The sequence below is a fragment of the Mobula hypostoma genome, chromosome 2, assembly GCF_963921235.1.
Source record: "Mobula hypostoma chromosome 2, sMobHyp1.1, whole genome shotgun sequence".
Taxonomy (NCBI): domain Eukaryota; kingdom Metazoa; phylum Chordata; class Chondrichthyes; order Myliobatiformes; family Myliobatidae; genus Mobula; species Mobula hypostoma.
The window spans coordinates 182,059,244-182,071,423 of record NC_086098.1 but is presented as its reverse complement, the minus strand read 5'-3'; the positions used below and the strand labels follow the sequence as shown (position 1 = coordinate 182,071,423).

The window sequence follows — 12,180 nt, the reverse complement described above, 5'->3', positions numbered from 1 at the left end:
AGCTGATAATAAATGTTTTTTCAGTTATATAAAGAATAAAAGGGAGATGAGAGTTGATATTGGACCTCTGGAAAATGATGTTGGTGAGGTAGTAATGGGGGTCAAAGAAGTCGCAGATGAACTTAAGTACTTTACTTCGTTCTTTACTGTGGAAGACACTAGCTCTTTGCCAGAGGTCCATGAATGTCAGGCAGCAGGAGTGAATGCCATTGCTGTTACAAAGGAAAAGTGCTAGGCAGACTGAAAGGTCTTAAGGTGGATAAGTCACTTGAACAAGATGGACTACGTCCCAGAGTCCTGAGAGAGGTTGCTGAAGAGATAATGGATGCATTGGTCATGATCTTTCAAGAATCACTTGATTCTGGCATGGCCCAGGAGGGCTGGAAAATTGCAAATGTCACTTTAAGATGGGAGGAAGACAAAAGAGAGGAAATTATAGGCCAGTTAACCTAATCTCAGTGGTTGGGAAAGTGTTGGAGTCCGTTATTAAGGATGAGGTTCCGGGGTATTTGGAGACTAATGATAAAATAAATCAAAGTCAGCATGGTTTCTGTAAAGGGAAATCTTGCCTGACATATCTGTAGGAATTCTTTGAAGAGTATCAAGCAGGGTGGACAAAGGAGAGGTAGTGGATGTCATTTACTCAGATTTTCAGAAGGGATTTGATCAGGTCCCTGACATGAGGCTGTAGGACAAGATAAAATCTTATGAAGTTACAGGAAATATATTGGCATGGATAGAGGAATGGCTGACAGCCAGGAAGCAGCAAGTGGGAATAAAAGGGGTCTTTTCTGGTTGGCTGCCAGTAACTAGTGCTGTTCCTCAGTATTGGGACAGCTACTATTCACATTATTTTTCAATAATCTAGTTAATGGAATAGATGACTTTGCAGCAAAGTTTGTGGATGATACACAGGTAGGTGGAGGGGTAGGTAGTGTACAGCAACGTGTTTGCAGCAGGAGTTAAACGAATTGGAAGTCTAGGCAAAACAGTAGCAGATGGAATTCAGTGTTGGCAAATGTATGATAATACATGATGGTAAAAGGAACAATAGTGCGGACTATTATCTAAATGAGGAGAAAATTCAAACATCAGAGGTGCAGAGGGACTTAGGAGTCCTCATGCATGACTCCCAGAAAGTTAATTCACAGACTGAGTCTGTGGTAAAGAAGGCAAATACAAAGTTGACATTTATTTTAAGGGGAATAGAATATAAAAACAAAGAGATAAGATACTGGTCAGGCTGCACTTAGAGTATTGTCAACAGTTTTGTGCCCCTTTGTACTAGAGTAGGTTCGGTTGCCGGCTGCTCCACCATGGTTTTCGGTTGGGCGCCGGACGCTCGGAGAGACTCGGTGGGGGACAGGCGCCCGGCGCTTGTCCAGGGGCCGAGGGCGAATGGTCGGCGACTTGGCCGGCCCCTCCACCGGACTTAGTCTGGTGAGGAGGGTGTGAGGACACCCAGCAGGACTGAAAACAACAAGACCTGACAAAGGGCGGATGTGCTCCTTGTGAGCCAATGGCCATCTTCTGTGAAAGAGATTAAAGCCTCACCACGTATCTACGAATCGTATGCTATGCACCTAGTTAGAATAGATATGATGAACTTGGGCGCTGCACTGTGTGCTTGGACCTCTCCAAGGCCTCCACCTAAGGAAGGGTTGAGCTGGAAGAAGCGGCCACGGCTGGAGGCCGACACGGCCTCTGGCTCGAGTTCGGCGGGGGCAGCGGGCGGTGCCAAGGTGGCCAGCGAGAACAAACTGGAGGAGAGGCTGTACTCGGTGCTGTCGCAAGATTGAAGAAGATGGAGGTGCATAGCCGCCAGCCCTGGATTTGGGACAGCACCCACTGACTGACTGACTGAGGTTCAAGAGCATGATTCTGGGAATGAAGTGATTAACATATGAGGAGCATTTGGCAGCTTCCTGTATTCACTGGAATTTAAAAGAATGCGTGGGGTTCTCATTGAAACCTACCGAATGTTCAAAGGACTAGATAAGGTGGATTTGGAGAGGATGTTTCCTATGGTGGAGATATCCAGAACTAGAGGGCACAGCCTCAAAATTGAGGGGTGACCTTTCAGATCAGAAGTAAGGAGGAATTTTTTAGCCAAAGAGTGGTGAATCTGTGGAATGCTCTGCCACAAACTGTAGTTGAGGCCAAGTCCGTGGGTATATTTAAAGCGAAAGTTGATAGATTCCTGATTGGTCGGGACATCAAGAGATATGATGAGAGGGCAGGCGTATGGGTTGAATGGGATCCAGGATCGGGCATGACGAAATGGTGGAACAGACTAGATGGGCTGAATGGCCTAATTCTGCTCCTATGTCTTATGGTCTTATACCTCCTTTGGTAAAGATGTATATCCACCCCACCACCCAAGCAGTATCTATGGAGAGGAATAATCGATTGACGTTTCAGGCCAAGACCCTTCATCAATCCTGGAAAGTTGACTGTTTATTCCGCTGTATAGGTGCTGCCTGACTTAATGAGTTCCTCTCTGTTAACTAAGCTCCTTTCATGATTGTGTAGTGTTTTACAGCTGACGAAGAACTTGCTGCTGTTGTAACCTAATAAGACCAGTACTTCACTTATACCAAACTCTTCTTCTGTTTCAGACACCGTTGGACTTTCTGGAACATTCCTATTCTATGGATTGGTGGGATTTGCTTCTGTTGCTTTTATAAGCATTTGCCTTCCTGAGACAAAGGGACAATCACTGGAAGAAATTGACAGGCTGTTCTCTGCTAGAAGGTGAATCTATTATACACAGAAATGTGTATTACTGCTGTTGTGAGTGTGCCTTTAGCTAATTAACTTATACTGGTCACATCCAGAGGCAACACCATTGAATACCCGCTTGCTGGTATGAATCTATCTCTTGCATTGTGCACTGTATAGCCTCACATTATAGAACACTCCCTTCTGACTTGATGTAGGGGGCAGTGTGATTTTATCCCCATGTTTAGTAACACACACAAAATGCTGGAGGAATTCAACAGGTCAGGCAGCATCAATGGAGAGGAATGAGCAGTTGTCGTTTCGGGTTGGGACCCTTCATCACCATCACCTGGCTTCACCTATCGCTTGCCAACTTGTACTCCTTCTCTTCTCCTCATTGTCTCATCCTGGCTTCTCCCCCTTCCCTTCTATTCCCGATGAAGGTGGGTGGAGGATGGGGAATGAAATAGGAAGCTGGTAGGTGATAGGTGGAAAAGGCAAAGGGCTAGCAAAGAAGAGTTGATAGGAGAGGAGAGTGGACCATGGGAGAAAGGGAAGGAGGAGGGGTACCAGGATGAGGAGAAGAGATGAGAGGCTAGAGTGGGGAATTGAAGAAGAAGGAAGGGGGAGACATCAATGTTCGTGCCATCAGGTTGGAGGCTTATTGGAGAAACTCATAACCCTCACTGGAGCTCACTGTTCAAGCTCCTGAGAAACGTTAAACGCATGAAGTCCATCAGTGACCTATTGACTGGAGGCAATGCCAAAGGTCCAACTAATCAGCATAGAACAGGGGACTCTGGTTACGATCGCTAGACCATGCTGCATAAGCCAGTTCTGTTGAACGCTATTGCATTTAACCTCAAGGCTCCGGGTCAGAGAGATGTAGGGTTTTTCCTTCTGGATACTACCTAGTGAGTCACATAGTGTAGGAATCAGGTTCACGTTTAAGGTGGAAATGTGATTAAGTATAGGTGAGAATAATAATGTTTCAAACACAATGAATAAGCCCACTGAGTGAGTTCCTATTCAGTCTAGCTCCAATCTGAATTGAGGTATCAGAGAGGAAAAGAAAACTAAAGTTGGTCACAAAGTGTTGGGTGGTTGGGATTATTGGTGTTCAGAGACTTAAGAATCAGAATGAGAATCAAACTTATTATCACTGGGATAGGCCATGATATTTGTTACCTTGCGGCAGCAGTACTATGCAATACTTGATCAGTTACCATTAGTGACAATAAGAACTATACAGAAATAAGTTAGCAGTGAGTGCACAAAGAGAGTCAGACAGTGAGTGGACCTTTCAGAAATTCCAGTTCATGGGTTCCTGGACCTTTCAGAAATCTCATGGTGGATAGGAAGAAGTTGTTCCTAAAATGTTGAGTGTTGCATCCCAAAGCTCCTGTATCTCCTCCCTGTTTGAGGTAGTGAGAAGAAGGTATGTCCTGGATGATGATGAGGCACCATGTTCAGAAGATGTACTCAGTAGTGAGGAGGCTTGTGCCCGTGATAGAGCTGGCTGAGTGTACAACCCTCTGCGGCTTTTTTGCTCGTTTAACCCAGCGTTCCATGTTACGTAGGAGAGGATTGAGTCAAGAATAATAACTGACACTATAAGCAGCATTTTATTACAAAACTTTTTTATTTTGCTTTCCAGATTCTCAGACCTGAGGTGCTGCAATCTGAGTTCTGGCAGAAGAGGAACATCAGCAGGCCAATATCATCGAGCTGGCAGTTTGGTCGTTTAGACTACAGAGCGCACAATATTTGTTCACAGACTCAAATGTGGTAACACGAGCTCAATGACTCTTTGGGATGGACTGATAGAGCTGGAGTTTGGATGGAGGGTGTTTGTTGTAATGTGCAGAGCAACTCTGATGGGTGGGGGCTGTTGTAAACTCAGGAAACCTAACCGGCTGGGATTCCTGATTGTCCACTGGTGGCATGATTGACAGCTCGGAGGCCCTTCAGGTGAGAAGCTTGCTTCATAATGAAGGAATCCCAGCGAGCAGCTTCATTACAGGGGAGTGGGAGGTCTAGAAGGTAGGGTTGTGGCAGTGGGAGGGATTCCACTGCAGATTTGGGACTGAGGCAGTAACATTGCTGATGGCTGTGGTATCTAGTGGTGGTCAAGTGGGAGCGGAAGGTCAGAGGTCTGGTGGTGGTCAAGAGTGTGGCTGTGTGGGTGGGGAGTTAGTTCTAGGGTCTGTGATAGTGCCCTTAGAATCTGATGGTGTTTGAGAGGGATAGCACTGCATTTGGTTGGAGTGGGGAAAAAGAGTGTTCTGTGATGGATGACGACATTTCAAGGGGACTATCTGTTTACTGGGTAAGATTTAGAGCATGAAGTAACTGCTTTGTTCCTTCTGCCCTCTAAAAATGTTATAACGACACTTACCTCATGAATTCAGTCACTCTTTCCTCCTTTTGGCTGCCAGGTTTCCATAGAACTGGAAAACTCAGCTACTTGTGGTCATTGCGGAATGAGAGTCAAAAGAAGGCAGTTTTCCTCATTACAGTTTCTGCCAGCTTCCCGTGCATGCATTGGCTGCCTATCTGTCATTTCATCTCCATTTTTAAACCTCAAGTGGGCATGTTTGATTGGGTTTACTGCCTGTTTCAAATTCGTTCTGATCTAATCCCAACTGCACTTGTTTCAGGAGTTAGGATTCAGTTCTCTGTGGAAGAGAACAGCTCAGTCCTGGGGAAAGAAAAATCTGTGGACCCTTGAGAGTCTTTACTCCAACCATTCCTACATCTTGGCCTTTGCAGATTTTTCCCCCCTTTAGACATGTGGTTCATTGTCACAGGGCTGGATTCTGCTTTGATTCATTCTGAAAGTAACAAAGGGAATGGTAAGTGTTTCTAACAGGATGGCCAGAAGGAGCTGACCTCTTGAGGGCGGGCAATTCTTTACTGAAGAATCTTTTGCACCAGTTTAGCATTATTTCGTTTTTGTTTTCTATTATTGCAATAGGGCCCCATGACAAGTAGGACATCAAAGCTCCTGTTGGCTTCCATTGGTTGAGGTCAACCTTAGACGTATCCTAGCTATCTACGTTGTAGGTGCAGCGCTGTCTGTGGCTGATGAGACCGATGCAAGAGTGGCAGTCTCTGTCGCAAAGGTCGCATCTCTAAGTGGTCTCAGATCTGCTGAAGATACAGTGTTCTTTTTTTTTTGTCTTCTGCCGCTTTCAGGTATTTTTTCGCTCGCCTGACTTAAAGTGTTGTTTTAAGATGCTCCTCCATCTGGTGCGGTCAGCTGCAAGATCCCCCAGGGCTCAATGTTGATGTCCAGCGCCTTCATATCCCACTTGCAGACACCCTTGTAGCGCATCTGTGGGCGGCCAGCAGTCCCCTTGCCTGAAGCCAGCTCACTGCAGAGGACGTCTTTGGGGTTGCAGCCGCCCTGCGTGTGGTTGACATGGTCCAGCAAGTGCAGCCCACGCTGCCTGAGCAGCGGGTACACGTTAGGGAAGCTGACGTGAGAGGGAACCTCAGCACTGGGTGCTCTGTCTTTCCAGCAGATGCCCAAGGTGCAATGAAGGCACCTTAAATGGAAGGCGTTGAGCCTTCTCTCCTGCTCAGTGTATGTTGTCCAGTCCCGCTGCCGCACAGCAGTGAACTGGTCACACAACCATTCTACACTGCGACCTTTGATTTGACTGAGAGTTTGGAGTTCTCCTAGACTCATGCAGCGAGGCGGGTAACAGTGTTGCCGACTTCCTGATGTGCTTGTCGACTTCTGCAGCTAAGGAGAAGTTGTCACTGACGATGGAGCCCAGGTATGTGAACTGATGAACAGCACCCAGTTTGTAGTTATCAGTGGTAATGACCGGTAGTGGCTCCATGCCTTCTCCAAAGATGTTAGTCTTTTTCAGGTTGATAGTCAGACCAAATTCTTTACAGGTCTGGAAGTGCTGTGGAGTGTGGGTTGCAACTGCTCCATCATCAGTAAACAGCATGTCTCTGACCATAGTCTCACTCACTTCTTTTTTGGCTGTTAGGCAGTGAGGTTTTAGGCTGCCATCTGATCTGGTGTGCAGGTAGATCCCCTCTGATGCATTGCCAAATGTGTGCCTCAGGAGAAGGGCAAAGAAGATCTCTGAGAGCACTGGGGTGAGAACACAGCCTTGCTTAATACCACTCCTTACATCAAGGGGCTCTGAAGAGCTGCCATTGTACTGCACAGTCCCCTTCATGTTGTTGTGGAAGGATCTGAGCATGGCGGCCTACCTTAGAGAGGATCTGAAAGGGTCTGCCTCTGCTGCCCAAGTCAAACTCCTTAGTGAGATCAATAAGCACAACTAGAAGGGCCTTTTTCTGTTCTCTGCACTTTTGGAGTTGGTGGAGAGTGAAAATCATGTCCACAGTTGGCCTTCTAGCATGGAAGCCTCTCTGTGACTGTGAGCGGACTAAAAAGACCCAGGAGAAGAGTTTGCCAACAACACTCATGAGGGGTGTGCCACTGCAGTCCATTCTCTCATCTTTGTTTTTGTGGAGGGTAATGACCTTCATATCCCTCATATTCTGTGGTACAGTTTCTTTCTGACAACGCTGACAGAAAACTTCATGCAGCGAGTGCAGTAGGGTAGTGATACAGTGTTTGATCAGAAATCCCAGCATTACCTGGAGCCCTCCCTGAGGCCAAGCTGCCGATGGCCTTGCTCAGCTCCTCCAGGGTTGTCATGGCATTCAGTTCTTTCATTGTCAGCAGGCACTCAATGGTGTCCAGGGCTGAGGTGGTGACAGTGTTCACTCTGGAGTAGAGATCAGAGTGATGTTCTAGCTGTCTCTCCATTTGTTTGACCCTGTTTGTGATTACTGACCCATTGCTGGATTTGAGGAGCCATCTTGCTTTGAGAGGGGCTGAGGGCTTTTTTGATGCCACTGATACTGCCTGTCATTTTTGCGGTCTGGATGTCGTCACCGAGTTGTATCCAGTACTCATGGGTTACAACACCTAACAGTCTGCTGAACTTTACTTCTAGCAGCCCTGTGGATCTGTAAGTTCCTCTCAGTTGGTGAATGCTTATACTCGGCTAGGGCAGCACATTTAGCTTCAATGATGGGGTCATTTAAAGGAAGTCAATAAATCTTATTTCAGAAGTTCCTGGAGTCTTGTACAGTATGTTTTTATATTTGCGCAGGTAGGACCTAATATAGGATTTAAGATAGTATCTAATCTGCTGTAACTCAGATATAAGACCAAAAGGCCATAATTAGAGCAGAATTAGTTCATTCAGCCCACCGAGTTTGCTTCGTCATTTAATCATGGCTGATATACTTTCCCTTTTAACCCCATTCTCCTGCCTTCTCTCCGTATTCTTTGATGCCTTGACTAATCAAGAAACTATCATTTCTGCTTTAGGTATACCCAATGCCTTGGCCTCTACAGATATTTGAGGCAATGACTTCCACAGATTCACCACCCACTGGCTAAAGGAATTGCCCCTCATCTCTGCTCTAAAGGGATGTCCTTCTATTCTGAGGCTGTGTCCTCTAATCCTAGACTCTCATGCTATTAGAAACATCTCTCCACCTCTACTGTATTTAGACCTTTCAATATTCAATAGGTTTCAATGAAATCCCCCCCTCATTCTTCTAAATTCCAGCGAGTACAGGCCCAGAGCTAAAGGCTCCTCATACATTAACCCTTTCATTCCTGGGATAATTCTCATTAATCTCCCCTGGACTCGCTCTAGTGTCAGCACATTCTTTCTTTGATACGGGGCCCAAAATTGCTCACAATACTCCAAATGTGGTCTGAGAAATTCTTTATAAAGCCTCAGTATTACACCCTTACTTTTACATTCAAATACTCTCAAAATGATTGCTAACATTGCATTTGCTTTCCTTACTACTGTCTCGACCTGCAAGTTAATCTCTAGAAAATCCTGCACTGGGATTCCCAAGTCCCTTTGGACCTCTGATTTTTGAATTTACTCCCTATTTAGAAAACAGTCTACACCTTTATTTCTTCTACCAGGGACCATTGTTTTTGCTGCTATTGCTGTTGTAATAGCTGGAAGATATATTTGGATAAATTATTTTTATCCATCTTTTTAAATGATCTTAACCTGCAGCATTGCCCAGTCTATATGTCTTCCAGGCCTTTCCCAAGCTCATAATGAACAAAGTGTGAACAAGTAGCAAGAGTCGATTGTCACTGGTTTGGTTTCTCTTCTTATTATGAAGCACAGGGCCTCCGCTTATGGTACCGTGGTACAGGTAGGCCGTCCTCAGAGCTCCTGCTGCGAGCAGTGTCGGTTGTGAGTCCTTGGTACCCTGTTCCTGTAGCCTGTGTATGGTATGTATCCAGCTCCCGGAATTAGCTCCTAAAAACAAGGACAATGCTAACAAGTAATATTTAGTGAATCCTGCAACTGTGGTAATTGAACAGGATAAGAAAGAGATAAGAACTTTAGCCCTTTTTTGTTGTTTTACAACCATGCTGGTGTACTTGATGTGAAAGAGTAAAAGTACACAAAGTTGTGTTGTTATAGCTTTTATCTGGGCCTTTACATGTTAATTCTACGTGTGTGACTGATGGCTGAACAAATAAATGTAAACTAGATTTGGGCAGGGTTATTTTGCTATTAGTAATGTATTCTGGTAAATGTTACTGCCTTAAAACTATATTCAGTGACTAGTTGCAATGATTTGTACCCAGCACGATTTTACATTAAATTTATTAGATCATTTTATAAGCCTTGCTTCTGTGATTGCTAGGTTTTGTGATATTTGGATTACATATTCATGATTTCTGTTTAGGAACAAGGATTTTACTGTGATTGTTTGAATTTATTTGAATTTGAATTTATTTAAATGTTGGCCCAGTTAGACTGGGGGCTCTTCGTGTCACAATGCTAAGGTTGTGAGGCTGCCCCTAGCTGCAGTGCTTCATGTCTGTGATTTGTACCTCTAATATGATGAACTGAATACTGAGGCTTTGGGCCTACTCCGGGCTGCTGCCTCACAAATCCAGAGATCTGGTTTCAGTCCTGACCCCACATGCTGTCTATGTGGAGTCTGCATGTTCTCCATCACCACGTAGATTTCCTCCAGGTGCTCTACTTTCTTCCCATATCTGTCGGGAAGGTCATGCCAGTTGGTAGGTCAACTACTATAAATTGCCCCTAGTATGTGCAGGTAAGTTGTAGAATTTTGGAGGTAAACTGAGGGAGATGTGCGGAGATTAAGTTTCAAGGAAAACAAATGGTGAACAGATTGCTTTGTGGGCCAGCATAGACATTGTGGGTCAAATGGCCTCTTTCCCAGTCATAAGGAGATATGAAAGAATTGAAATGAACAAACAGGGCTCAAACATTCTGCTGAAATGATAGGAGAAAAAGCAAAGCAAACATACAATAGAGAGGGATCTTGCCAATCCTGGTCTCCTTCCCAGAATGTTTGTCCAGAACCTCCTCTCACCTGCGCCTTTATGTCAGATGCAGAGCTCACCCTTAAAGAGTGCTTCAATGTGGAGACACAGTCCTTGGAACTAAGTTGAAGGCAGAGCTTTGCAACTTTCAAAAACATTTAAAAACAGAGTAAATAGGATGCCGTGCACAATCCTGATTTGATGGAGACAGCCGTGAGAAGCACAGAGGAACATCTGGATAAACTTCTGAAATGCCTGCTTCGCTGCCACTGCTACTGTGCAATCGAGAATCTCTGGAGGGGAAGGTCCCAAATCCTCGGCTTTGCCTATTGCCTGTTGCTGGGGCCGGGGTCGAAGCGCTCGGCAGAGATGGTGCTCGGTGCTCGGTGTCAGAGGGCTGGCCGGAGGCTCGAAGTTTTCGGACGGACTCCGAATCGGACTGTGGTTGGGGTGCTTCCAGGATGCTGCTTCGGCAAGTTTGCGGCGCTGGAAGCTTCCTTCAACCATCTGTGTGAGATGATGGGACTTTCGAGAGACTTTAAGACTTTTTACCGTGCCCATGGTCTGTTCTTCTATCAAATTACGGTATTGCTTTGCACTGTTGTAACTATACGTTACAATTATGTGGTTTTTGTCAGTTTTTTTAGTCTTGGTTTGTCTTATGTTTCTGTGATATCATTCTGGAGGAACAAATTGTATCATGGCAGACCACAGTACGTGTGCTTGCAACACTGTGTGTCCGACAGAGTGATCAGCAGCGCTGGGGCTCCACAGGGTACTGTCTTGTCTCCCTTTCTCTTCACAATTTACACCTCAGACTTCAACTACTGCACAGAGTCTTGTCATCTTCAAACATTTTCGGATGACTCTGCCATAGTTGGATGCATCAACATGGGAGATGAGGCTGAGTACAGGGCTACGGTAGGAAACTTTGTCACATGGTGTGAGCAGAATTATCTGCAGTTTAATGTGAAAAAGACTAAGGAGCTGGTGGTCGACCTGAGGAGAGCTAAGGTACCGGTGACCGCTGTGTCCATCCAGGGGGTCAGTGTGGACATGGTGGAGGATTACAAATACCTGGGGATACGAATTGACAATAAACTGGACTGGTCAAAGAACACTGAGGCTGTCTACAAGAAGGATCAGAGCCGTCTTTATTTCCTGAGGAGACTGAGGTCCTTTAACATCTGCCAGACAATGCTGAGGATGTTCTACGAGTCTGTGGTGGCCAGTGCTACCATGTTTGCTGTTGTGTGCTGGGGCAGCAGGCTGAGGGTGGCAGACACCAGCAGAATCAACATTCGTAAGGCCAGTGATGTTGTGGGGATGGAACTGGACTCTCTCATGGTGGTGTCTGAAAAGAGGATGCTGTGTAAGTTGCATGCCATCTTGGTCAATGTCTCCCATCCACTACATAATGTACTGGGTGGGCACAGGAGTACATTCAGCCAGAGACTCATTCCACCGAGATGCAGCACTGAGCATCGTAGGAAGTCATTCCTGCCTGTGGCCATCAAACTTTACAACTCCTCCCTTGGAGGGTCAGACATCCTGAGTCAATAGGCTGGTCCTGGACTTATTTCATAATTTACTGGCGTAATTTACTTATTACTATTTAACTATTTATGGTTCTATTACTACTTATTATTTATGGAGCAACTGTAACGAAAACCAATTTCCCCCAGGATCAATAAAGTATGACTATGACTATGACATTTCTTAATGCATGCATTATTAATGACAATAAAAGAGGACTGCGTGTTTTCATAATGTAATCTAAAAAAAACATTGAAATGTTTAAAATAAATAAAAATCAAAGCATTTTGAAACAATCATGAATATGAAATGAAAGCAAAATGATTTAGAAAACCTTCCACTTGCTTCTAAGTCACTATTGAAACCAGTGTAGTTTTAGACCCCTCTCCGTGTCAGGGGTGGCATGGTAGTGCAGCAGTTATTGTAATGCTGACAGCACCAGCGATTGTAAGATCGGGGTTCAATTCCCGCTGTTGACTGTAAGGAGTTTGTACGTTCTCCCGGTAACTGCATGGGTTTCCCCCACATTCCTAATGAGG

The 12,180-nt window shown here is 45.2% G+C and overlaps 1 protein-coding gene across 3 annotated transcripts in view; it reads left to right on the top strand.

Annotated features, from left to right (window-relative positions):
- The window catches only part of slc2a10 (solute carrier family 2 member 10), a 44,774-nt gene extending 35,368 nt beyond the window's left edge, over positions 1-9,406 (top strand). For all 3 annotated transcript variants that reach the window (XM_063041192.1, XM_063041191.1, XM_063041193.1), the window contains 2 exons: positions 2,619-2,754; positions 4,379-9,406. In XM_063041192.1, the coding sequence (XP_062897262.1) occupies positions 2,619-2,754; positions 4,379-4,469 (227 nt within the window). In that variant the 3' untranslated portion in view covers positions 4,470-9,406. The remainder of the gene's footprint in view (positions 1-2,618; positions 2,755-4,378) is intronic.
- Positions 9,407-12,180: the final 2,774 nt, after the last annotated feature.